This window comes from Solenopsis invicta, chromosome 14 (assembly GCF_016802725.1).
Source record: "Solenopsis invicta isolate M01_SB chromosome 14, UNIL_Sinv_3.0, whole genome shotgun sequence".
NCBI lineage: Eukaryota > Metazoa > Arthropoda > Insecta > Hymenoptera > Formicidae > Solenopsis > Solenopsis invicta.
In genome coordinates, this window is record NC_052677.1 from 12,854,635 (window position 1) to 12,879,975 (window position 25,341).

The 25,341-nt window shown below is 29.4% G+C and overlaps 2 protein-coding genes across 11 annotated transcripts in view; one reads left to right on the top strand and one right to left on the bottom strand.

Moving 5' to 3' along the window:
- The window catches only part of LOC105201108 (steroid receptor RNA activator 1), a 94,365-nt gene extending 79,958 nt beyond the window's left edge, over positions 1 to 14,407 (bottom strand). Inside the window, exon 1 of the mRNA XM_011168988.3 lies at positions 14,272 to 14,407. The gene's annotated coding sequence lies outside the window, so the exon portion shown is untranslated. The remainder of the gene's footprint in view (positions 1 to 14,271) is intronic.
- Positions 3 to 24,955, top strand: LOC105201109 (aldehyde dehydrogenase, dimeric NADP-preferring). Of its 10 annotated transcripts, XM_039457132.1 has the most exons (14): positions 3 to 40; positions 3,436 to 3,530; positions 8,106 to 8,202; positions 18,144 to 18,178; positions 18,362 to 18,505; positions 18,595 to 18,690; positions 18,806 to 19,027; positions 20,607 to 20,770; positions 21,133 to 21,363; positions 21,505 to 21,705; positions 21,982 to 22,097; positions 23,837 to 23,972; positions 24,090 to 24,243; positions 24,744 to 24,955. In XM_039457132.1, the coding sequence occupies exons 2-14, from the start codon at positions 3,483 to 3,485 to the stop codon at positions 24,771 to 24,773; spliced, it is 1,674 nt and encodes a 557-aa protein (XP_039313066.1). In that variant the 5' UTR covers positions 3 to 40; positions 3,436 to 3,482; the 3' UTR covers positions 24,774 to 24,955. The 10 variants fall into 10 exon arrangements, with proteins under 10 accessions (XP_039313066.1, XP_039313067.1, XP_039313063.1 ...); XM_039457133.1 differs by lacking the exon at positions 3,436 to 3,530 and having other exon boundaries at positions 23 to 40; XM_039457129.1 differs by lacking the exon at positions 3,436 to 3,530 and having other exon boundaries at positions 32 to 162.
- The last annotated feature ends 386 nt before the right edge of the window (positions 24,956 to 25,341 follow it).

Sequence of the window (25,341 nt, forward strand, 5' to 3'; positions counted from 1 at the left end):
GCTTATTTAAAAAAAAAAACTGTATCCGGAATCATTCCTGGTATGAAAATAGGAAGAAAAGTTCTCTCTATCTCGCACCTATACAGTTCAATCATAATAACTAATTGTTTAAATGACGAAATTAAACACTGTGTCAACGAGCCCTGGTCTTCCTTACGTCAGGTTTGCTGGGAACATTTACGCGTGAAATATAAATTATAACTTAGATTACGTGTACACAATGTAAACTATGTTTTGCATGCCATCTAAACAGTAATCTAATGATCATAGAAGATTTTGATGTTATTAAAAATACTAAAAATTATATTTTATTTCTTAATTTTCAATATTACACTGAATGAAAAAATAGCTTGACAAAAAAATTTTTTACTTGATGGGTTCTAATAGCTTATTTACTTGCAGTTAAGACTGCAGTAAAAATTTTTTAATTGAAATAACTGTGTAAGTAAAATGAAGACACAAATTATTTTTAATCAAATAATTTCTTTCGCAGTCTTAGAAAATATTTATTGTTAGATTATTTTCATATTCAAGATAATTGGATTTTTTAAATCTAAGAAAACAATTTAATCAAGTTTGATAATATTATTAGTTTGTCAAATCATTGTTTAAATATAAAAAAATGTAAGAATTATATATAATATACTTAAAATAATATCTCTATTTACTTAACAGAACAAATAAATGTTTGTGTCATAATACAAGAAAAATGTACGTTTTTTATTTAAAAAAAATTGTCTCTCAGTATGCACCGAGAAAAAAAGTTGTTAAGCACATTTTCAACTTGATTAAATTTCTTCAGCTCATCTGTTTATACGTTTAACTTAAATATATAAAATACTCTTGAACTTCAGTTTTATGCTTTTGTGTTTTGAACTTAAATATTATAAATACTTGAACTGAAGAAATTTAATCAAGTTGAACATATTAGTCAAGTTTTCAACTTTTATCTCGGTCTATATATTTTTATTTTATTAATACTAAAGTTAGATATATTAATATTAATCATCTTAATATTAATAACTTAATTACTTTCTTCTATTGTGTCATCTAATTTATAATAATTTTCATTACTTGTATTATCTACACGAAAAATATTCGTGTAAACATAACGTAAACAATATCTAAATAATCCATGTAATTATAATCTTGATAATTTATGGCATAACTCCAGTTTTCATAGTTTACGTTATATACACGTAATGTACATCATTTATTATATTTTACGTGTAAATGCTCAATCCTGAATATCTTTAGTACGGACGAATGACACGTTCGCGTTCGTGATAACGCCCGTGCAACATGATAATTTTTTGAAAATGTATCTGATCCAGTGTTTATTACGGATCGCTGTTATTTGGTAATACTTCGCAATTATTATAAATTAAAAAATCCCTCGGCCATGGACGTGTAGAATACTAGCGACTTTCGCAACTTATTTCGTAACTTTGGCCAATTATGTTCTTTTGTTCTAGAAAAATGATATTTTATTGCGTGCAATCAGTTTTTTTCACCAATAAAGAGTCTTTATTGCCGGTATACATAGTCGATGTTATATTTAAGATTGTCTTAAGCATTATCTTAAGATACCATTAACCAATCAGAAAGTTGAATTAGTATCTTAAGATATTACTTAAGACGATCTTGAAATTAGAATCGACTATGAATACTGGCTTATGTCAATATGGAAAATGTTTGCAAAATTTCTGACTGTCCTAATGAAAATTTTTCGTTAATTTTTTAGAACTTTTATGTAAATTTCAGACTTTTTCAGAGTTTTTGCATAAATTTATAGATTTTTAGAATATTTCTTAGATTTTTTTATACGAATTAGAACATTTTTCAGAACTGTTCAGAAATTTTTTAATTTCCAGAATTATTCATGTGTAAAATATTCCAAGATTTTTCTGAGTTTTCTCATTTTATAATTTTTAATAAAATCTTATAAAAACTAAAAAAGTTTAAAGTATTTTTTTAGAAATTGTAAGATGAAAACATCTTAGAATATTTCAGAACTCACATATATGAAAAATTCTAAAAAAAGAGAAGACTTTTGCAATATTTTTGGAAAGTGTTCCAATTCAGACAAGAATTCTGAGAAAAATTTTCACTAGAATGATTTTGTAGCTGTCCGATTTCGCTAATATACATCGAAAAGTGCATATAAAAAAAATCAATACAGTAAAGAATCATAGTAACTTTATTTTCTTGTTTTTTTCTAGGCAACATGCATATTCAATAGACATCTTTTTTCACACTAAGACGACATAAAAATAACTCTTTTACGATGTTTTTTTAAATATACATATTATCCGGGTCACGTCTATAAGTAAGAAAGAATCCTATATCTCTTTCATCCATCAATGATCAAAATGATTTGCAAAACTCATGGCTGAGTCCTTCGGAACTTTCAACAATAAAATATATCGGAAAGATGTAAATAACATATTCAGAGAAATTCGAAGAACAATTATTTATATTTTAATTTATTTTTATTTTTTTCTCCAAGCAGCACGCACAAATGACGTCTTTAAATGACGTCTTTTTCGCGCGTATATGTTAAAAAATATGATTTACGATATTTTTTTAAACACGTGTCGTCGGGGTCACATTTAAAACTGAAAATCCTTATAGGTTTCCACGTTTATTTATGTGCGTAGTTAATAATCGACACTGGAGATCATTTGTGAAACTTATGGCTGTGGAGTCCTTCGGGGTTTGTGCATTATTCGTTCAATGTTGCACAAAAAAAGAAACTCTAAAGAAAAAAGAGAAAGAGAAATAAAATACACGCGTATGCATACTCGATTACTGGAGCAGTTTCTTTTTTCGTCTTATAAATTAATTGTCCTCGTTTTTTCGAAAGTCGAATAAAGCTGCCCGATTTGGTTCGAATTATTTGCATAAATAGAACTGCTCGTCGCGAAAACGAGCTCGGGCTCGTATAAGACGATGCGAGATCGTTCGGGGTCGCAATTAATTATTCATGATGCGTCGCACAATAGATCCAAGTCGAGGCATCGGAAAAAGAGCCATTTAGTAATCGTATCGCGCTGCATTTTACTCGTGTAAACCCACGACGTCGGTCAATATATCTCGGTTTACTTCTCGCTAAAGTTCTCTGATATAATCGCGCTTGTATACATGCGAAGCTAAAATTTTATGTTTATTTGTATCAATGTAGATTAACTTTAATCCCGGATTAATTTTACCCTTTGTTTTTTTTTTCTCTTTTAGTTCTAAGAATTAGAAAGAGATAAAGAACGAATTAAATTGAGATTAGAGTTAATCCACATTGGTAGAAACGTAAAACGCTAAAGGATTGATGAATCAACCTGTTAACGTTTCTTGAAGAGCATAAATTGAAAGAATTCGCGACGTCATTCTTTCCGGTCGTATCCCAGTGTAACGTAGCGCATTTTCCTTGTGCAACAGAAGCTGCTTTCGGGCGACGAGAGCGATCCGTGTTTTCGAAAGGATAAATGTCCACACTCGAACCGAAGACGCCTCAGTCAGAATCGTCGAACATGGTGAGTTTCCTGATGCGAACATCGGTCGCGCAGTTCGACGTGACGTACGCGATTGTTTATAACGCGAGCCTATCCGTTGTGTGCTAACACGCGATCCGCCGATGAGCTTCAACGATCGAAATGTCGCGGAAACATCCGCTGCTACGGTGAGTGATGCACACGTGGCTTATCAAACTCCGTTTCGATCGTATAACGGTATCAAACGGTGCCAAATGTTTTCGAACGATCAGCCGGCGTTTAAACGCGCGCGAGTTACACTGATTGTGAGAAAAAAGTGCTTGGTATTTGTGACTGTAACTGCGTGGTATAAAATAATTACGACGATTAGGCGCTTTACTTGTGCAGCTATTACTTTTGTAATATTAGTCCCAGACAGCACACAATATTTATACGAGATTTACAAAAAAATTTATAATAATTATTTGATTATTTTATAGAGACGTTTACGAAAATATTTTATAACCGCTTTTATAATCTTAGATTGAACAGAACATAAAGATTTATCATAAATATCACACAAGAATATTTATAAAATGTGTATAAGATAATACTATAAATATTAATCATTTACTTACAATAAATGTTACGTAAAATATAGTATGTAGTCTACGTTTTAAAAATACTTTGAATAAAAATTTTTGATTCTTTTGTTTTGTGTATATAAAAGGTTTATATAATACTTAAAAAAATGAATAGTAAAAAAATATCTATAAATATTCATGATAAATATTGCGTGCTGCCTGGGAAAATAATAATAACCTTGTTCTATCAACTATGAAAACATTTTATCGCACATTATGATCCTTTCAAGTATTGATATAGTAAAATATCAAGACATTGATAATAAAAATCAAATAAACATTTCTATCCAGGTAGGAAGCTGACATTAATTGTCATCATTTTGACGTCAGCGTCGTCAAAGACAGCAAATAACGCCAGCTTGCTATCTGCGTATTATATGTATTAGTAAATACAATCACAATTATAGTACAATCATTTAAAATACAATTATGTAGAATAGAATACAATTCTTTTACGAATGCAACTTAATTTATTTTAACAGTAATATCTCAATATATTTTGCTATATTATTTGAAATTATAATGTAACGTACATATAGTAAAATATTTTTATAGTTGGTAGAACTGTAAATATAAAGTTATTATTATTATTATATGCAACATTCGCTTCTTTACTATTTTTACAATAACTGGAAACTATAATTTGCTGCATGATTAAAAAAACTACAAATATACATTTAACATTGAAAATGACTATGAATTATAGTTAAATTATGGTAATTATAATTAAATTATGGTAATTCTATAGCCATTTTGTACTCCCGGCGTACTTTTGCAGCCGAAATCCGATATTCATTCACATACGACAACGGCAGTTTTTTTATCGGACGAATTAAAATTCGAACGGTAAGATTGATTTCCGGTATCACGCGCGGGCCACAGTACGAACGTGATTAATATACCAAAATGAAATGACGTGCTTCGTAGAAGAGGAGACTATTCGTTATTCGTATAAATAACTGTTTATTGAGAAATATTTCATAAAATCTGAAAGGTATTGACGTCACAAAATTTCCAAATCACGCGATTTCTAGCTGCAACAACAATAATAATTTAATTGAATGAATATTGCAAGCCTCCTGAGTTAATAAGATTCTTGGAGTGTCAACAGAAATTTACATTACAAATGATAAAGCGACGATTGTCACGAAGCCAAGAAAATCGAGTCATAGCGAGAAATATCAGAAGAACGAATTATAGAAAATGAGATAAAGTTATAAGTAGCACAATCAACAGTATGGGAAGACTCCGCGTATGGATGATCGATATAATTCTTTTAAATTTCTGAGAAGTCCTTCAGAGAAATTTACCGCGTTTATTTCGAACCTTCCCCTATTTTCGTACTCCATTATGCTTCAGTATTGCGCACTCTGAAATTATTTCACGAATGGTAATAATAAGGGACAACGAGATCGTCGCGTTTCAGTCGCGACGATTATCTTGTTCACCGCCAAGCACTCCGCGATATGAATATACTAGTACATATTTGTACAGCTATAGCTGTGGTAATCAATGATTATTCATTATTTTTTAGTGATTCCGATTAAAAAGGAGATACTCTCACTGACCGAATCAGTGTATTGTCACTGAAAAACAGTGCATACATCACTGAATAAAACAGTTCTAAGTATATTGCTGAAAACAGATTGTTCACCGTCTTTTATTGAATAATACACTGATTTCAATTTAGAGAGTAGGGTGCATGCTACTTAGCGCAACAATTTTTAGAGTTATTACCTTCTTGTTTATCAAATATTAAAGAAGGACATAGACTCGCGACTGGTGTTAATAGGCGAATAAGTGGAGCACGCCTATAGTTAACCTTTGATATTATATAATCGACCAACGTGGAATGTACAACAAGCTTAATTATATGTTATAACGAAAGTAACAAGTTGTATGATAACTTGTCCTTTATGCGAGACGTGGACTTCGCCTTATGCAAAAGTACGACGCTTTAACACCAGTCCGAGATTTCTGACGTACGACGAATGACAAATAAGTAACTTGAGTTTTACGTCGGCGCGAGGTCACAAGGAAGTTGAAGGAAATTCCGCGGGCACTAGAAGCATCGTTACGGCACCTTGAGCAAATCTCTCTTAAATCAAAAGCCCATTCTAAGGCATGGGAAATTGTTACACATCGGTATCCTTGTGTATCCAGTACAATATGCGAAGCCGGTATATACGTAACTCGCATTCTCGATAAGGAAGTGAAATGACTCGCAATAGAGACTCGCAGATCCCGATTTTCCGCTTTCCATGTCGTTAACGAATGGTAAAGCACGCGGATACGCGTCGTGCGTGCGTCTTTGAAGAAAAAAATAGCGGAATAGTATTATGTAATTTATGCCTAAGGAAATCCCCCCCTCCCCCTAAAAAAACCGTTATAATGAAGAATAAATACTTAAAAAAAAAACGTTTGCAAAACTTTTTTGCTGATTAGGCCTCTTCGAGGAAGCACATCATTAATTTTAAATTAAATGCATAATTAATTATGTAGAGACCAGATGTTAGTGACAGGTGATTGGCTTGCATAGGGAACGTGACATTTAGAATATTCAATTTAAATCGTTTTGCAATCACCAGAATTTAAAATCTTTTTTCGAATATTTCGAGAACTTGCGTCAGATGCGATTTATATAAAGTGAATTATTAGTATTGCGCTACGCATATAAATTTTGATTTACTACAATGTAACGGTTTTTTACGAATTATAACATAGCGATTTTTTTACGAACTCAATATATATTTATAATATTTATACATAATGATATAAATATTTATAATAATTAATTATTACAATAAACAATTTTTTAATTTTATAATTATAATTATGAATTAATTATGCAGTTATTATATTTATATTAATTAAACAATCAAACAATTATTAAATTAACAAATTCACAATTGGAAACGCGAAAAACAGGCTTTAAATTAGATAACACATTGAATTTAAAATAGGAGACATGAAACTTAAATGCTCGTGAAACGATTGAACGTATCAGCGTAAGCTAGGTAACTACTATTATTTCAAAAAATAATTTCTTCTACATTTACGATCCATTCTATTGAACAGGACTTTCGGTAGTAAATTTTCGAACAAAATTATTAAGTGCAATTTGCATATATACTAGATATTAATATGTGTGTATCTTCAATGAGCTGAAATCAATTTGTATGATGATATTTTTAACCTTATAACGTTTTTTTGCACTTATATAAGTTATTAATGTAGGTGCGTGTTTACTAAAACCCGAGAAAACAGAGAATTTGTTTTTATCTTTGAAAAGTGGATTTTCATGGGATTTAATTGGTATTCATAAATGTTTTTCATTTCTTTATAATATGCAATCGATTAGTAATAAATATGGCATACACATCCACGCACATTCTTCTCTCTTGCGACTAGAAAATTAAAAAAAAATTATTAACAATTGAAGACAACGTACATCGTTCTAAATTGATGTTGTACATTTAATTGTACATTCGAATTTTGTACTTTTGGTTTGTTAGTTGGATACGCATATTGTGAACAGAACGTTAGATGCTGTATTTAATTCACATTATTTCTTTTTAATAAATACTTTATTTCAAAATTTTATATTTTTAATATTGAACTATTCAAATGACTTTTCTTTGTAATTGTATAGTACGAAAGAATATTAATATCTATTTCCACTAATGTAGATCAACTTTGATCTCAGTTTATTTACTTTTTTTTTTCTAATTTTAAGAATTAGAAGAATTCTTAGAATTAGAAAAAGATAAAGAGTAAATTAAACTGATTGCGAGATCAAAGATTGACCTAACATTGATGGAAATGGACACAAGAGGTAAATAAAATAAATTTATTTTAAAACTACATTAAAAAATTCTCTATTCTTATGTCGAACTGTGAATAAAATCCCTGAAAAATTCGAAAGTCCTCAGGCAATTCTTTCATTCTAAAATTTGAGTAATCCTAGATATTAATCGCGTTTTTTTTTTTCTAGAGTGAAGTAGCGCTGGACATGCCGGTGGATGCCATGGAAGGCTCCGATACCTGTCGCATCGATATGCAAACTGCAGTTTTGGCCGTCAATGAACAAGGTAAGCAATTCGAAAGTAGGTTAACAACTAAGAAAAAAAAACTTATTAAATTGCAAATAAATGTTATAATGTTAACAATAATCCGTTATGTCAGGTTGACGAAATTAAAACACGAGATCAGAAGGCTTGTGTCAGTTATAGCGGTTCTTGATACAGAATAATAATTTTTTAATATTTAATTTTTACAATTTTCAACTCAAACTGCGCGCCGCATATTCGTCGAACTTGAAACACAGTCTTGAAGCCGGACAAGTAATATTAATGCTATAAGAAGCATATATAATAATCCCTCTCCCCGGAAAAACTGTAAAATTATTTTATTGCTAAAAAAATGATACCTTAGCCAGGGTTCGAACCTGGATCTCCCGAATTCCGTGTGGGCGTTCTACCACTTTGACCGAGGTATGTATTTGGTGATCGAAGTGATAGGACGCCCACATGGAATTCAGGAGATCCAGGTTCCTGAAACTCTCTGTTGGAAACTGTGTTTTAAAAGCTGTGAGAAAGAAAGATGTGGTATCCTGTTCTTGGAAAAAATTGATTGGTTATTCACAGGGTTGGATAGTACCTAGTTAAAAGTTAAATAAAAAATAGAATTAATAAGGTTCATAATTTTTTACTTAACTTAGCTATTTTTAAATTAATTAATTTTAACTTTAATTAGCTATTTGTAAAATAAATTTAATTTATTAACTTTTTCCCTTAAATTAAAAAAAACCCAAAAATTTATTATTGACCAGTTTTTCAACAAATTTTTCTCTCCCTCTCTCTTTATCTGTTAAAATTTGTTTCTATTATTGCAAATTAGTACACATTAATACGCAAGTTGCGTATCTGAGTATAGCCTTGCGAACCACATCAAAACTTAAATTTAATTAATTTGCGCATGCACTTTCGATAAATAAATGCAGAAATGTATTGATCCAGAGGCAGACGATTTATTTACCCTCTCGAACTTAACGAACTAATCTGAGATTGTCACGCTCCCCTCCATTTGATGTTACTAATAATTAAGTTCTGTCTGCCGATCGAGTTTTTCTCTAACTGCAAGGCCAACTAAACGCTTAGAAATTCTTGAAACTGTATCCTTTGCTGCTTATGGACAGCTTAATAGTGGACAAGGGGCAAACGTAACAATATAATGACAGGGAATTCTGAGCTACGTGGTAAGAATACAATTGCGGGATGAGTCTGTTTTGCTCGCAGCTATAAAAAAAAGTCATTATTGTTATTTTCCGATCGGTGAAAAATCGCTGAATAATCCATAATACATCTAACGTGCTGAGATAACGTTTTCTAAGGTCGAGTTAACTCGCGCGATTTAAACTGCATACCGGCGCCTATCGCGGACTTCAGATTCGATCTTGACGACTTTTAAACGGCGAGATTTCAAAGTGCTCAAGGCTCATTAAGGGGCTTTAAGGGCATGGCCCCGACCTGACAAACTGGTTTAAAATTCCGTATTCGATCCCCCCCTCCCTTACCCACCTCGAATGGCCTTTCGCATGGTCGCGAGTCGCTTCATACCAGATTAAAGATCCAGTCTTGAGTCCGACATCCTCGAAGGAACAACTCGCGACTTGGGGCACAGGACAACGCGACGCGATCGGCTCTCGCAAATTCATTAGCAAAGATCTACTTTTCTCTTCACGGTCGTGAATCGCTTCGGGGGAGATACTACTCGAGGCTAACGTGAGCTCGCGATCAGGAAAGTGTTCGGAGGATTAGCCTTCTGTAAGAAATGCCGTGCAATGAAATGGATACGGTCAAAGGGGATTGCGTGAAGATACACGTGCAGCCGACGCAGAATTCGCATTACAATATAAATGGTAAGTTTCTTTCTTCGCGCCTCGGAGCGATCGTTTCCACATGTACATATGCGCGGCAGATTTTCAATGTTATCATGGCCCTACCTTCCTGCATGCAAATCAGAATACGTGCCTAAGAATAAATATTCGAGAATAAATAGATAAAGAATAAATAAATATTAAAATAACATCGTATGACTGTTGATTAGTTGTACACAGAGTTGAATAGTAATTAGTTAAAAAGTTAACAGTTAAATAAAAAGATAAAATTAAAAGTTAATTACTTTTAACTTAACTTAGTTGCTTTATAATAATTAATTTTAACTTTAACGGTTTATTTTTAATGCACCAGGAAAAAGTTAATAAACTTTAACTTATTAACTTTTTCCTTAGGTTTAACATTTAAAAGAAATATAAAAGAAATAATTTTCATATAAAAAAAAATTGTAAAGAAAAAAGAACGTTCCCATAAAGAAGACACTATTTTATTGTTATTTCATATAAATTTAATTTACAAATAAAATCAATTAAATTTATTTGATGATTCATATTTGTGATTGTTAGTTTATTTAGAGTAATCTAACTTTTAAAAATTACGACATTCTGATTTAATATAAATAATGATTTTCAAATTTAACTTTTAATTTGACTTGCGTTAACTTAATCTTAATGCAACTTATAATTAACCGAGAATGAGTTAGTTTTTTGTTCATGTAATTCTTAACGTAACTAAATTTATTTTATAAACTATTAATTTTAACATAATTTAATTGAAAAAAATATATTAACTTATTCAACCCTGATTATTCATCATCTGATAATTAATTTTTTATAATAATGCGTAAACGCGTAAGTAATAATTATACACAGGTTTATACAGGGTGCTTGGCAACAGGTTTAGAGAAAATTTGAAGAGTGATTCTAAAATTTAAAATACAAAATTCAAAATTTGATAAAAACTTTGATTTTTAGGTATAAATATTTAACTATTCATGTATAAAATACTTAACGAATATTTCAATATTTATAATTAAAAAACGAAATTTCAATCACAGTTTTATTATTTTTGACTTTATTTTATTTTATTTCATTCAGAATATCCTTTTAAATCTTCTTTTTTTTTTTCATCTGCTGCCAAATAGTATATTTATTACAATACCTTATATACAATAATATATATTATTGACGCACGCTTCATATTTAAAAATTCACGTTACGTATTTCATCATAATTAAATATTTAGTAGTTATTTGTTATAATTACTTGATAATGTCCTGTAATCATAAATTATAATAAAGAGCAATAATAATTTATATGATATAATATATACATTATTATTATTATAAAAAATTTGTAAGCCAACTTTAATTTAATTAAGAAACTATTGACTTATTCAAATCTGCATTTTATTATTCTTAGAATGATCGACAGCAATGTTGTGAATATTTAGACACGAAGCATACGTCTCAAATCTATTCCAGTATGCAAATTTAGGCATTAAAACATTTACGACTCCGCGTTTATTATCTGTAGTTTAACCATTAACCTTACATATAGCTTCGGAGGTATTTGACTAATGCTTAGTACAAAAATAAAATAAGAACAAAACAAATAAACCAAACAAATAAATTTGAGACATTGTAATAAAATGTGTATTTTTATGTGTATTACTTCCTATCACGGTTGGATGGTAACTATTTAAAAGTTAAATAATAAAGTTAAAAGATTAATAACTTGTGACTTAATTTACTTAATTTTAAATAAGTTAATTTTTAACTACAACTAGTTATTTTTAAAACACATGAACTTTAACTTATTAATTTTCTTATTAGCTTTAACCTTTTTCTTAAAAATTTATCTATGTAAAAGAAATTCTAAAAAATACATTTTTACATGAAAAACAATATTTCTTAGTTACTTGGTATAAACTTAATTTACAAATAAAATATAAAATTTATTTGATGAACTATATTGTAATTCTTTTATAATCTAATTTAAAAATTTATATTTTTGTAATTTAATATAAATAATGCTTTTCAAACTTGACTTTTAACTTAATGTAATCTTAATGCAACTTTTAACTAAGTTTTTTGTTCTTACAACTTTCGACGTAACTAAATTAATTTTGTAAGCCTTTAACTTTAATTTAATTGAGAAACTATATTGACTTATTTAGCTCTGCATTTTATTATTTCAATAAGAACATCAGCTTTTTTAGAAATTTTGCAGTGGATGATATTAAAACTTAGAAATAATTATTCTTCGCAATTGTTATCAAGTGCTCCATTAAGTGCTGTAATACCGCAAATTTCCAATTATTTAACGCTGAATTATTTAAAAAATGAATGAATTTTGTCTCGGTTACTTTTTATACACGTTCTCGGTAAAAGCTCTTTAAAATTATTTTCTCCCAATAGTAAATTAAAAAATATATATATGTATAAATACCGGTTAGATACAAAAAAAAAGTAAGATGTGCGTTCTTAACGTGTTTTGCGATAAGAAAAAAAGAACTTATTACAAATTGCAAAAGCGAACGGGACTTCCGGGAGAAAGTAACGTATAATGCCCGTGGAACACTCCACGGGGAAATGCGAAAACAACTATTTCCCTAATCATTCCTACGAATCGGCCCCTCAATTTCCACCCTTCACTTTCGCCCGCTTGATTCCCGCAGGCCTATTCTGTAACTCTTAACAACAGTGTTGGTATACGTTATAATTGCGCAGTTTTTTTTTTATCATATATAAGATAATTTATAAGTAAAATTTGAAAAATTTAAGGGAATATTCCATAGCTTATTTTATGAAAGAAAAGATCTTGTGAACATATGTAATAAAGTGTTTTATTTTCAAAGTATAGAGTTGAGAAAAGAAGCATATGAAAATTTGCATATGCATTTTCTCAAAAATTTAGAGATATTTTAGTCAAATTTGATGTGCTTACATGTGTGCTATTAAAATATCTCTAAGTGTTCTCTAGATTTTTGAAATTTTTATATTTCTTTTCTTAATTTGAGCACTCTCTGTTTTAAAAACAAAGTACCTTAGAGTACAGTATTTACTGGATCTTTTCTCTATAAAGCATAAGAAATATTCTCTTTTATTTTTTATCTTAGGAATCACTCTGTATATAATATTTGCGCAACGACTGTGTAAAGACAGTGTAAAGTTAAAAAATTTATTAATTAAAAATTAACCTAAATTAAATTAATTAACTTGTAGCTTCAACTAATAATTTTTAAAACACAAACTTTAATTTATTAATTTTTTTCAAAGTCAAAAATTCATTTATGTAAAAGAGAAAAATATAAAAGAAAAAATTTCTGCGCCAAAACAATAACAAATATTCTTTTGTTATTTTACATAAATTTAATTTACAAATAAAATATTTTTGTTTAATGATATTATTATTATTATTTTTTGTTAGTAATCTAACGCATTTGAAATTTCAAATTTAATATGAAAGTAAAATGTTTTTGAAAATTATATAACTTTTAATTTAACTTAATTTAATCTTATCATAACTTTTAATTAGTTTTTTGTTCGTGTAACATTTAACGCAACTGAATTAATTATATAGGCCATTAATTTAGCTAAACAATTTACTAACTTACCCAACTCTGAACAGTACTGCCATTAAAAGTTACAGCATCCTGCTGTCACAAGCCTATTCTGTAACTTTTAAAGACGGTTTCGTTATAATAACATCGTCGCATACTTATACATTATATCCATGCAACAACGTTCTAAAAATAACGAGACTGTCGTTTAAAGTTAAGACAGAGTAGGATTGAAAGAACAGAAACGTACGAGTGCGCGCGCGCGTGCGCGGATCTTGTCATGTGGCGTCCTCTGACGGTGCGCCTTCGAACGACACGTAGTTTACCCGTCGATAACACGAGCGCGTCGAATTGGCTCCGAAATCTCGAAATAGCGACGCAACACACATAGCCTTTTTCCTAGGGCGGAAACGTGGAAATTTTTACCATTGTGAGACTAGTGGAGAAAGTGGCGTTCACCTTTCACGTTTCCGCCCGTCATAAAGCAAAAGTTACGTGATCGTATCGCTCTGGGTATTGCTCTTTCTCCCTCCCAACAGCGTTCAACGGTCGTCCAAGATTGTATCATATTTCCCCGCCACGGCGCTTTCTCGCTGCGCACTCGGCGCCGCGGGTCTGCCTTTCTCCCTCCAGTTGCACCCCACGTTTCAGAGCATAGTGAGATAACCGAAAAGACACGTCCACACTTTGATCTCTTACGTCACGCTTTGTTGAGGCTTAGTATGTAACGCGCCGATCCAGCACACACGTCAGTGCGCTCCGAAGTCTCTTGCCGCAGCCACTTGTTTCTCCGTAGTCGTCGTCGTCTTTGATCTGACGTCCAACCCCGTCGAACCTCGAACTACGTTTCTACCGGAGTGTCCACGAGCGTGACCATGGCTAAAAGTAAGATCTACAATCGATCATCTAGAATCGATCATTCGCGTGAATCGACGACATTCATGCGTTACGTCCGGCTCTCTCTCTCTCTCTCTCTCTCTCTAATCTCTCCGTTTAAAAGGTCGGCCGACCCTACTGTCAATGGTCGTTGACCCGACTGACAGTCGCAAAATAGCGCTGTTTCACGCCGCTTTAAGATACATTATACTCACAGAGCATATACAATGATTATAATACGACGAGATAATTCGACGCTGCAAATTATCTCGGACAAAACAACGTGTTGTCCAAAATCGGGACGTGATTGGAACGCATTATCCTCAAGAGACGTCTTATGCCCATTTCCACCAATGTAGATTAACTTTGATCTCAGTTCAACTTGCTCCTTATCTTTTTCCAATTCTTAGAACTAAAGAAAGATAAAGAGTAAGTTAAACTGAGATCAAAGTTAATCGGCGTTGGTGGAAATAGGCATTATTAATGATTTTTAGAAGGGTGTGTCACGATTCCGGACACGTTTAGTCATGGTTTCGTCATCTCTGGGTGTAGTTTTCACGCTCGAGTTTAACGTGCCGCGTTACTGTAATACGTGCCGGTCTCACCTATTAAATACAGTACTTGTACGTTAGTATAGTTTATTGAGTAATATACGCTTGATTAAAATAAATAAAAAGGCAGGCTGGGAACGATTGGTTTTTAAGTTTTGCAATTCATGATTTAATCAATCTGTGATCTAGTTTACACGTCACCATTAATCAGGTTTAATAACATCCGTAGTTACAAAACTGGTCAGTCACAAATATGATATTCTTCTGAATACGAATGGAATAAAATTGTGATTGGCCAGTTTCATAACTACGGTTGTTATTAAATTTGATTAATGATACCATGTAATAAATGTCAATGTTCAATGTTTAAAAATTGATCATTCGTAATCTAATCTTTTTATTTTTATCAATCCTTCCAAGCACAGCGTATCATATCTTCTTTTTTTTAATTATATCATGTATTTATCAATGTTATTGGACTTTTTGTTGTTTGCTAAAGGCTGTCTAAAGGTTCAATCTTAATTCTCCAATAGTCATTTATTCAATTGGTGATACTTTTGTTACTATAAACAAATTAATATCCCAACCCAAAATAATGCCAATTTCAAATTTTTTATTTGATTTTTATTTTTTTATTAAAATTTTGTATTCAAAATCTAATTGAAGGGTTTAATTTTTAAGTATATCGTGCGTCATATTGCATCCGCTATTTTGAATTTTACAAATCTGATAGCGGTTTTGAATTCAGCGACTCCAAAAAATTATAATTGCATGCACGATGTGAAGTACCATACGTTTCCCAAACTGCATATAACTGCGTTTATCTTAATTGCCTAATACTTATACACTATTATTATGGGAATTATTAATGAAAAATATATTTCACATAAATGAATTATAAATTCATTTATGTGAAATATATTTTTCATTAATAATTCCCATATTACAAATATTATAATTTGTAAAAAATGGAAAATGAAGGAAAGCAAAATAACACGATCATCTTTTGCAGATTGGCAATTCATAAATTTAATTGTCCGATTTTTTATATAATGTTAATCGAAGTTAACGAGACCGCCTGTAAACGAATTTTATTCTACTCACGTCATTTTGTTTTTGTTTAACGAAATTACTGTGATTACCAATAACAAATTGGATATCCTTTCGTTGTTCCGTAAAAAAAAAACAAATGAACAAGATAACAAAGAATGGCTAAAATTGTACAATTTATGTTGCGTCGTGTGCATGTCAAGAGACATGTATGTATTATCTATGCAATTATCTGGACAAAATTATATTCTCTACGATTATACATACAAGTTAGGAGTTATTGCGTCAAAGAGATACAACTTTATTTTCGAACGAGGACCCGTATTTGTCCGTGTATGAATGTCAAGCATTTCTTTTGTTTTCATGTTTTTCCGCAAAAAACAATGGGGACAAATAAAGAGGGCAAGCATCTGGGAACGTTTGGCCTTGCACATAATAGAGGAAATACTAGGAGTAGAAGTAAACATTAAACGTTAGAAACCAAAATTAGCAATAGAGATTCAATGTAATGTATAATGGATACGAGTGAGACATAAGCAGAATTGGATTGTAACTTGTTAAACAATTATTTTTAAATTAATACATTTTTTAAGCTTTAGTTCTTTTCTTTAACAATTTTTTAATATATTTTTACATATGATTTTTAAACGTAGGAAAAAAAATTAATAAATTAAAGTTAATGAGCTTTAAAAATAATTGGTTGGAGTTAGAAAATTTAAAGTTTATTTAAGTTAAATTAATTTTTTTACTTTAACCAGTTATTTTAAAACATATAAACTTTAAACATATTAACTTTTTTCTAAAGTTTAAAATTTACCTATGAGAAAAGAAAAAAATTGTTAAAGAAAAAAAATACATTTCTATATGAAGAACAATTTTATTATTATTTGTTATTGTTATTAGATTTACATTTAATTTATTCAAATAATAATTTCTTTGATAATTCATTGTAATTGTTTTACTATTTAGTATAATTTAATTTAAAAAATTACATTTTTAATTCTAGTTTGTTTTAATTTAAATAATATTTTTTTAAAATTATCTTTTAGTTTAAATTTATTTAATTTTATTGTAATTAAATTATTTTTTTAAGTCATTAATTTTATTTTAATTGAAAAAAATATTAACTTATTTAACCTTAGCGGTAAATGTGTCACACGATACACAACTTATTTAGTTATAGTATTTACTGAAGAAACTTTAATTCTAAAATCTTAATTCTTATTTATAATATTCGTCAATTGTGTTCAAAACATTATATTATGCTAATGTAACAATGTGCAATAATTTTTATTACTCGATTTAAAAAAAAATGATTAACATCTAAAGAACAATTATTTCAAAATTGTTCCATTGTTCGAAAATAAAAAGTTCTTATTTTTGCCGTTTTATTTTTTTTTAACTTCTTTTTGCGATATTGCAAACATCTTGAGAAATCTCAAGCCACCTATCTTTTAAATTCAGCTGTGTTTATCGACTTTATCTAAAAGTCTTTTATCTTGATATTCTTATATCACTCGTTACTGAAGATTAGTCTTTCAGTATCCGTATATTAATAATTATATACGATTTTTTATATATTTATATAATATTTAAATATTTCATAACTAAGTCTAAATTTAATTTAATGGTTTCGATCAAAAACCACATTAAAATTTTAAAATGGATAAACATTCCTGATAAACATTTTTGTTTATTATTCGCGTTTTTTCCCCTGGCAGCTAACAATTTATATTAACTGTTATTAATTTATATTAACTATAATATTTATATTATACTATAAGTGTCACGTATTTGAGACAAAAGAATCTTGAAAAGTTTATAAACAAGATTGCTTTAGTATGAAGTTATTTTTATCATTTCCTTAAGTTAATTACATAATATATACTTGCTTCTTTTTTATGCTTATAATGAGACGTGAAGGTTAACTCGTCGTCAATTGATTTAATTTACATAAATCTTATTTACATTAAGAATATCAGTATTTACATTAAGAATAGATATTTTTAACCTTACTGAATATCCTTCGGTATAATGAACAATCGCAACAACAAAATATCGAATATTCATATCGAATTATATATTTTGTTTTAGGTGAAACAGATGATAAACCTATAAATTATCGTGATGTAAGTAATCATGAATTGCATTTATCAAACTTTTTTTCCTTATATCTATCTATATTTCATGACTGAATATATGCTATTAGTTGATTACGCAAATCAGTATTTTCTTCCTTCTATTATATAAAAGAAAAATATACAATTTGAGGGCTAAGTAAGGGCGTATTGTTTACATAAGAATTATTACAGGTAGTTGAGCAGATGCGGGATTCATTTTATAGAAGAAAATCGAGGCCGTTAGAATGGAGGATCAAACAGTTGAAACAGGCTTTACGTATGCTGACGGAAACCACCTCAGAAATCTCAGAAGCACTGGCAAAGGATTTGCATAGAGTATGATTACATTATTATAAGAACAGTCGCTTCATTAGTGTACATTATCTTTCGTATTTAATAATGCTCATTTGATTATACTCTTTCAGTGCAAGTTTGAAACGTTTGCATTAGAAATTGATTATACAATCCAAGAAATTAAGTACATGCTCATGAATATTAAGGAGTGGTCAGCAACAGAGAAGGTAGTTAATTGAATGCGATTTTTCTGTTATATAAGAATGCATTTTTTTACTTCCGTTAATTCAAGCAACTTTAATAATGCAGAGTGTAAATATTTGAGATCACAATCTTTTATAGCCACACAAGGCATTGGCGTACTTCTTCGACCAAGTGGAAATTCGACAAGATCCTTATGGAGTTGTATTAATCATGGGTGCGTGGAATTATCCTGTTCAGCTGACTGTATTACCTATGATGGGTGCTATTGCTGCTGGAAATTGCGTGATTTTGAAACCCTCTGAGGTTGCCTCAGCTACAGCGAAATATTTATACGAAACCATTCCAAAATATTTGGACACGGTACGTGAATTTGCTGTTTACATAATTCGTTTACAATATCGAAAAATTCGCAAATCGAGACATCTGAACAATTTTCAACTAGAAAGGTTAAATAAAATACATTCTTTACGATCTTTATTACAAGCGGATTTTTTTGAATATAAAAAAAATGATTGCGTTAAGTCATGATAATATTAATGTTAGATAAAAAATTATGTTATCTTCACGTAAATATTTTCTCTATAACGTATATTAGCAAGATGTTCGATATATAGAGATAATTTAATCTTATCAATAATGTGATTTTATATTTGATCTTATTAGTAATTTGAATATATCGTTGAAATAAATGTAATGTTTTTTTAAACTAAAGACTGTAGCATGTAAGAAACCTTGAGCAATAAGACGTATGCAGGAAATTAACATATTGGATTTACTACTACTTATGCTATAGTCTTACATTCTCGACTTTGATTGATTGATTTGATTACTTTTTAAGTTTTACTGCTTGAGTTTTTTGTGTGCTTTGCGTTTTAATACGTTGAGATTAAATTGCCTCTATATTCTTTAACGCGCAGTTTTCACGTCATCGTTATGCAACAAACTTATAAAGTTCAATCCATTCATTCAATTTTATTGTCTCTTTTAGCTTAAAAAATAAAAAAGTAACGATTGTGTATTAAAATGAGATATCCTTTATGAAGGTATTGGATATTTCAATATTAAAAAATTAAAAAAGATATTGCTACACAATGAAAAAATTTACGAAAAATAAAATAATAATCTTTGTGATTTTATATTACCAAGCATTTCATGAAATAAGAATTTTAAATTTAAGGTTTTAATTTCTTAAAATACTAAGCCTCTATTTTTTGATATCTCAGGACAGATGGTTTTAAGAATAAGAATAAGGTTATGAATACCGATTGCGTTGTCATATTCAATGACTTGAGCATTAACTAATAATTAATTTTTTATTTAATTTTATGATTGTTAATTTTACGGAATGCTGTTACATTCAACGATTTAAGCATTAATTAATAATTTTAAGTTCTTATATTTTATAAATTGAAGATCACAAAGGTCATAAAATTTTTTTTTAATTTTAGTGTGGCAATTTTTTTTGGTTCATGAATTTAAGAATATCCTGCATCTCCATAGTGAAAATTTTTTCTTACATCTCTTACTCTTTTATTTCTTAAGCTAATGCAGAAAATTATGAAATTGGGTTGAAATTGACTGCGTTTAGTAGAAGAAACAATTTTGCAACGGTTTTAAGATTCTTTAATATGATTGGCTCTTAATTTCTGCTGAATCCAAATGTATAAATTAATCGTATTAAAGAATCTTACTACAGTTGCTATGTTGCCTCTTATGTTGAGCACAACCAATGACTTGTATTTTAGAAGGTGTTTTATTATATAATGATGACTCATCAAAAATTATATTTTGAAAAATGAATAGGCAACTTTGTGTTTTTTTTTCTCTTATTCAATTATATCTTTATAAGTTAAAGATTAAATTATTTTTATATATTGAACATTTGCTAAAAAGAAATAATTATTTAAAAAGTGTAACTGATCAGGTTTCTTGTAAATAGGAGTGTTGCCAGGTAATACTGGGAGGAATCTCAGAAACGACAGAGTTACTCAAGCAGCGTTTTGATTATATTTTTTACACTGGATCCTCTATGATTGGAAAAATCGTACGGGAAGCTGCTAATAAACATCTCACCCCTGTTACATTAGAGTTGGGTGGAAAAAGGTATAAACGATATTTAAAAAAAGAGTCTAAATATCTCATTTGCTACAGCTACGACATAACTAAAAAAAAAAAAAAATAAAGTTTTTTGGTTTGAATGTTTTAAATCATTAAAATTTTATAATATAATATCACTTTTAAGTGCAATGTTAATGTAATGATTTGATCTACTGATTGTAGAGGAATATAAATATTGTTAGATCTTTGCTGACTGTATTAAATTCTCACTAGAGAATTCTCTTCGTTTTTTGCAGATAATTAAAAAATGATAATTTTTTATTTACATTGTGTAACAAATGAGAGATATGTACAAAATGAAAATTTTTCTTTCGAATAGAATTGCACTAAACAACAACAATTTGCAGTCCTGTATATATAGATAATACGGTGGATATGTCAATGGCAGTAAAACGCATTTTATGGGGTAAATGCATTAACGCTGGTCAAACCTGTATTGCACCCGATTATATGTTATGCACGCGCGAAGTACAGAATAAATTTATTGAGGAAGCTAAAAAGGTCTTACAAGAATGGTATGGTGAAAAATCACAGGAGAATCCTGACTTGGCACGCATTATTTCGGAAAAACATTATCGGTAAGTTTTTTTCGTGCAAATACTGTATAATTATTATAATAATATTATTAATTATTTTGATTATAATCATAATTATATTGATGATTGTAATTTTAAAAATAATTTGATAAATTAAATAATTATGATTTCTTTTGTATTCAGACGACTTGCCGGTTTTTTGAACGACAAAAGCCAAATTGCTATTGGTGGCGATGTAAATCCTGTAGAAAAGTTTATTTCGCCTACAATACTTGTTAATGTCAAACCAGATGAGCCAATCATGCAAGAAGAAATATTTGGACCAATATTGCCTATAATTAACATTAATAATGCACTCGATGCAATTAACTTCATCACCAAACGGTATGTTATTTGACTATGAGCAAGGAATTATGAGAAATGAATAATATAGTTATTCTTTTCTGAACTATTGCGTGTTGTTTATAATCTTCTAGTTCCGGAATTGTATCATTTTATTTATTCAAACTCATATAATCTCTGATAGAAAATTTTCCGCGTAGGTGTAACTAAAAAAAATGCGCCGTCAAATAAATTCATATATTCTCATATGCACTCATATTTCATATTGACGATTTCACTTTTGCGCGAGGTATGATGTAACTAGTTTTTCGCATTTAGTGAAAGCCCACTCGTACTGTACGTATTTTCTACGAGCAAGGAGATACAAGATCAAATTATAGACCGGGTCAGCAGCGGAGCCGTGTGCGTCAACGACACGGTATTGCAATATGCCGGTGAGTCCGGATTCTAGGTGGTAACGGAAGCATTTATATTGGGTTTATTTATTTATTTAAAAATTTTGGTAAAAGAGAAAGCTTGCTCTAGAGTCCGCCAACTTCTTCCACTAAATTTGTTTGCAATATTCTACTTTTGCATTTCTGAATAATATTTATGATTCTTACTTATTCTATCGAAATTGACAGAATAGCTCAGAAAGCAGATTTCTCAAATTGCTTGTGAGAGAGTGCATGAATGTCTTTCTTTGTTAAGATGAAGAGTGTATTCTTTTTCACTGGTTAAAACGTGGATATTCATTCCCTTTTGGTTTAGGTGATGATTGCTGAAGAACTTTATATTTTTCTTTTATAGCATGAGATAGATTTTTATGCTATCTACACATGTATAAACTTTCTATTTTTTACTTGTATATATCAGGTTTTGGACGTGGAAACTTTGTACTATATCCAATTGCATATATTGTTCAAGTAATTGAATGTACCTAAAATGGTGGTGGTTATTATTATTATTATTATTATCATTATCATTATTATTATTATTATTATTATTATTATTATTATTATCCAAATAGTAATAACATAAAATTAACATGGAGGAAAGTTAGACTCACATATCATTAATGATGTACAATGATGGTCTATAATTACAATGTATCAAAGTGCTCATTATTTCGCAACGCGCGGATGCACGCACGCGAGGCAAACACGCGTGCACATACTTCATATCATATACATGTGCGCGTGCGCATACTCGTACACATTTCGCAAAAAAAAGGATAATGACATCAATATCTTTACATTAATTATTTAACATACAGGGAGAAGCCATTAACGTTCTATATATTTAGCCAAGACAAACAAACTATATCTTTGCTCATTAATAATACGTCCAGTGGCGGTGTTCTTGTCAATGATACGATATTACAAGGAGCAGGTAGTTTTTCTTACAATAATATTATAAAAAGTTTTCTTTTTTGAATTGTTTTGAATGTGTATATGTGTGTATCAGCTTTCTATTTTTTTTAAATAACATTTCATTAACTGTGACGTCACTAACTTGTATCTAATAGATTTGTTTCTACCAGAGTATTAGATGTAATTTCTCTAAGTTGAATTGCAATTAACAGTTTTTTATTTAAATGCTGTTTAATTTTATTCTATTGCTTAATTGTATAATGTCCCTTGCATGCACTGTGTGTATAAGCGTTTAAGTGTTAATTCTAAAATGATTTAACAAGTGGTAATGGGAATTATACGAGTACTCACTCATGAACAAATGTTGAGGATGTAATGCATGTATGTAGTGCATAATGTTGCTATTCGTCACTATTATATCTTTAAATTTGTGGAAATAAGAATTTGTAAACACAATTTTATTTTAATCATTTATTATTTATGAATTATTGCACTTTTAACACTTATTCAAGAATAAATACTTTTATCTTGACTTACTCTTTATTAAATTCTTTTAAATTTATAATCTTACATATTTTACATAATAAAAAAACGTAATATTTAACATAATATTTAATTATTGCTTTATTTATATCTTATTTATATTTTAATCATAGATTTATTAACACAAAATCTTCAGTCCAAGCAAACTGAATAAGCAGATAATGAAAGAAATTAACAAAGATAATTACTTGTAAACCTAACAAAAATTAATATCAATTTTTTTCCTTTTTATCATATTGTTCCATACATTATCTTTTATTTATGTATTATTTTTTTAGTTGAAACTCTACCTTTTGGAGGAGTAGGATACTCCGGCATGGGAGCCTATCATGGAAAATTCACGTTTGATACATTCACACATAAGAAAGGTTGTTTGATTCGAAATTATAACAAACTTGCAGAGCAAGTGGCACAGTAAGCGGAATCTTCTTTTATATAATTAGATAATTACACACTTTTAATTATAGAACATATTTCTATATTAGTTAAAACTTTAATTTTCCAATATTAAGCAAAAAATGTGTTTTTCAGAGCCCGTTTTCCGCCTTACTCCGATAAAAAATTGAAATTGCTTAGACATTTGATCGAAAGAAGACCTTCTATACCTATTTTAAAATATTTTCCATATTTATTTATGTTCGGTCTCGGAGTGCTTGCCACAATCGGAATCAAAGCTGCAATGAAGGTATTGAAACGATATTAAATCATACATAATTTATTTTATAATATAAATGTAAATGTAAGTGGGCTACCAGAGAAGTTTGTAAGCATTGTAAAAATATTGAATAAAATATATTCATATAAATAGTGGCATAGTGGTGGGAAGAGAAAGCAGTAGGAAGAGTAAAGGAAGAAAAATATCGGGATTCCGAAGTCTAAGTTCCCTAAGAGATTGTTAAATATAATTATATATACATATATTCAATATTGATTTATATTTTTATAATTAAGGTAAAAAGAAATTGTGTGTATAACTGTGTGCACTTAAAAATGATTGTTTTTTAGAATTTTTTTACCTAACTTTTTGTGAATGTTATTTGGGTGTTTTGCCAGATCCTCATAAAACAGTTTTATGTTACATTATTATGTGTTATTTCCTATTTTAATTGATCAGTAACAGGACAATCGGGTATTGTCGGCACGAGGTAACAGGAAGAAAAAAAACAAATACATATATTGTTGCAGGAATTTAATTACACGGAGGAGCAGATGTAACACAGCGGTACCATGCAGCACCTTTAAATGCATCTATACAGTACATGTTGAATGTGTCAATTACTTTTTTTTCAATTTTAGTCTTATAATTCAATGTAGAATATAACAATTCTTATACAATGTTTTTAGTTTTATAAATGCACATATAAATAAATAAATATATATATATATATATATATATATATATATATATATGTGTGTGTGTGTGTGAATATATATATATATATATATATATATATATATATATATATATATTGTTTATACTTTGTTAAGTTAATGTTTCACTGTGTATGTATGTATAATATTTGAGCTTTTATGGAGCATATAAGAGATTATTATGTTATGTTAGAAAATGAACATTTTTTAGTGGGATAAGCTTCAATAAGTTTTAAAATAAATTTGTTGATTAAATGTTTTATTTACATACTGTTTTGCATTTTTTAAATATAATTAAAATTTTTTTTATTACATCCACATCTGCGATTAAATTATTTTCAATTTATTACTGGAAAGCGACAGTTTTTTTATTGTTAACATTATACAATACGATTTAAAAAACTTACTATCG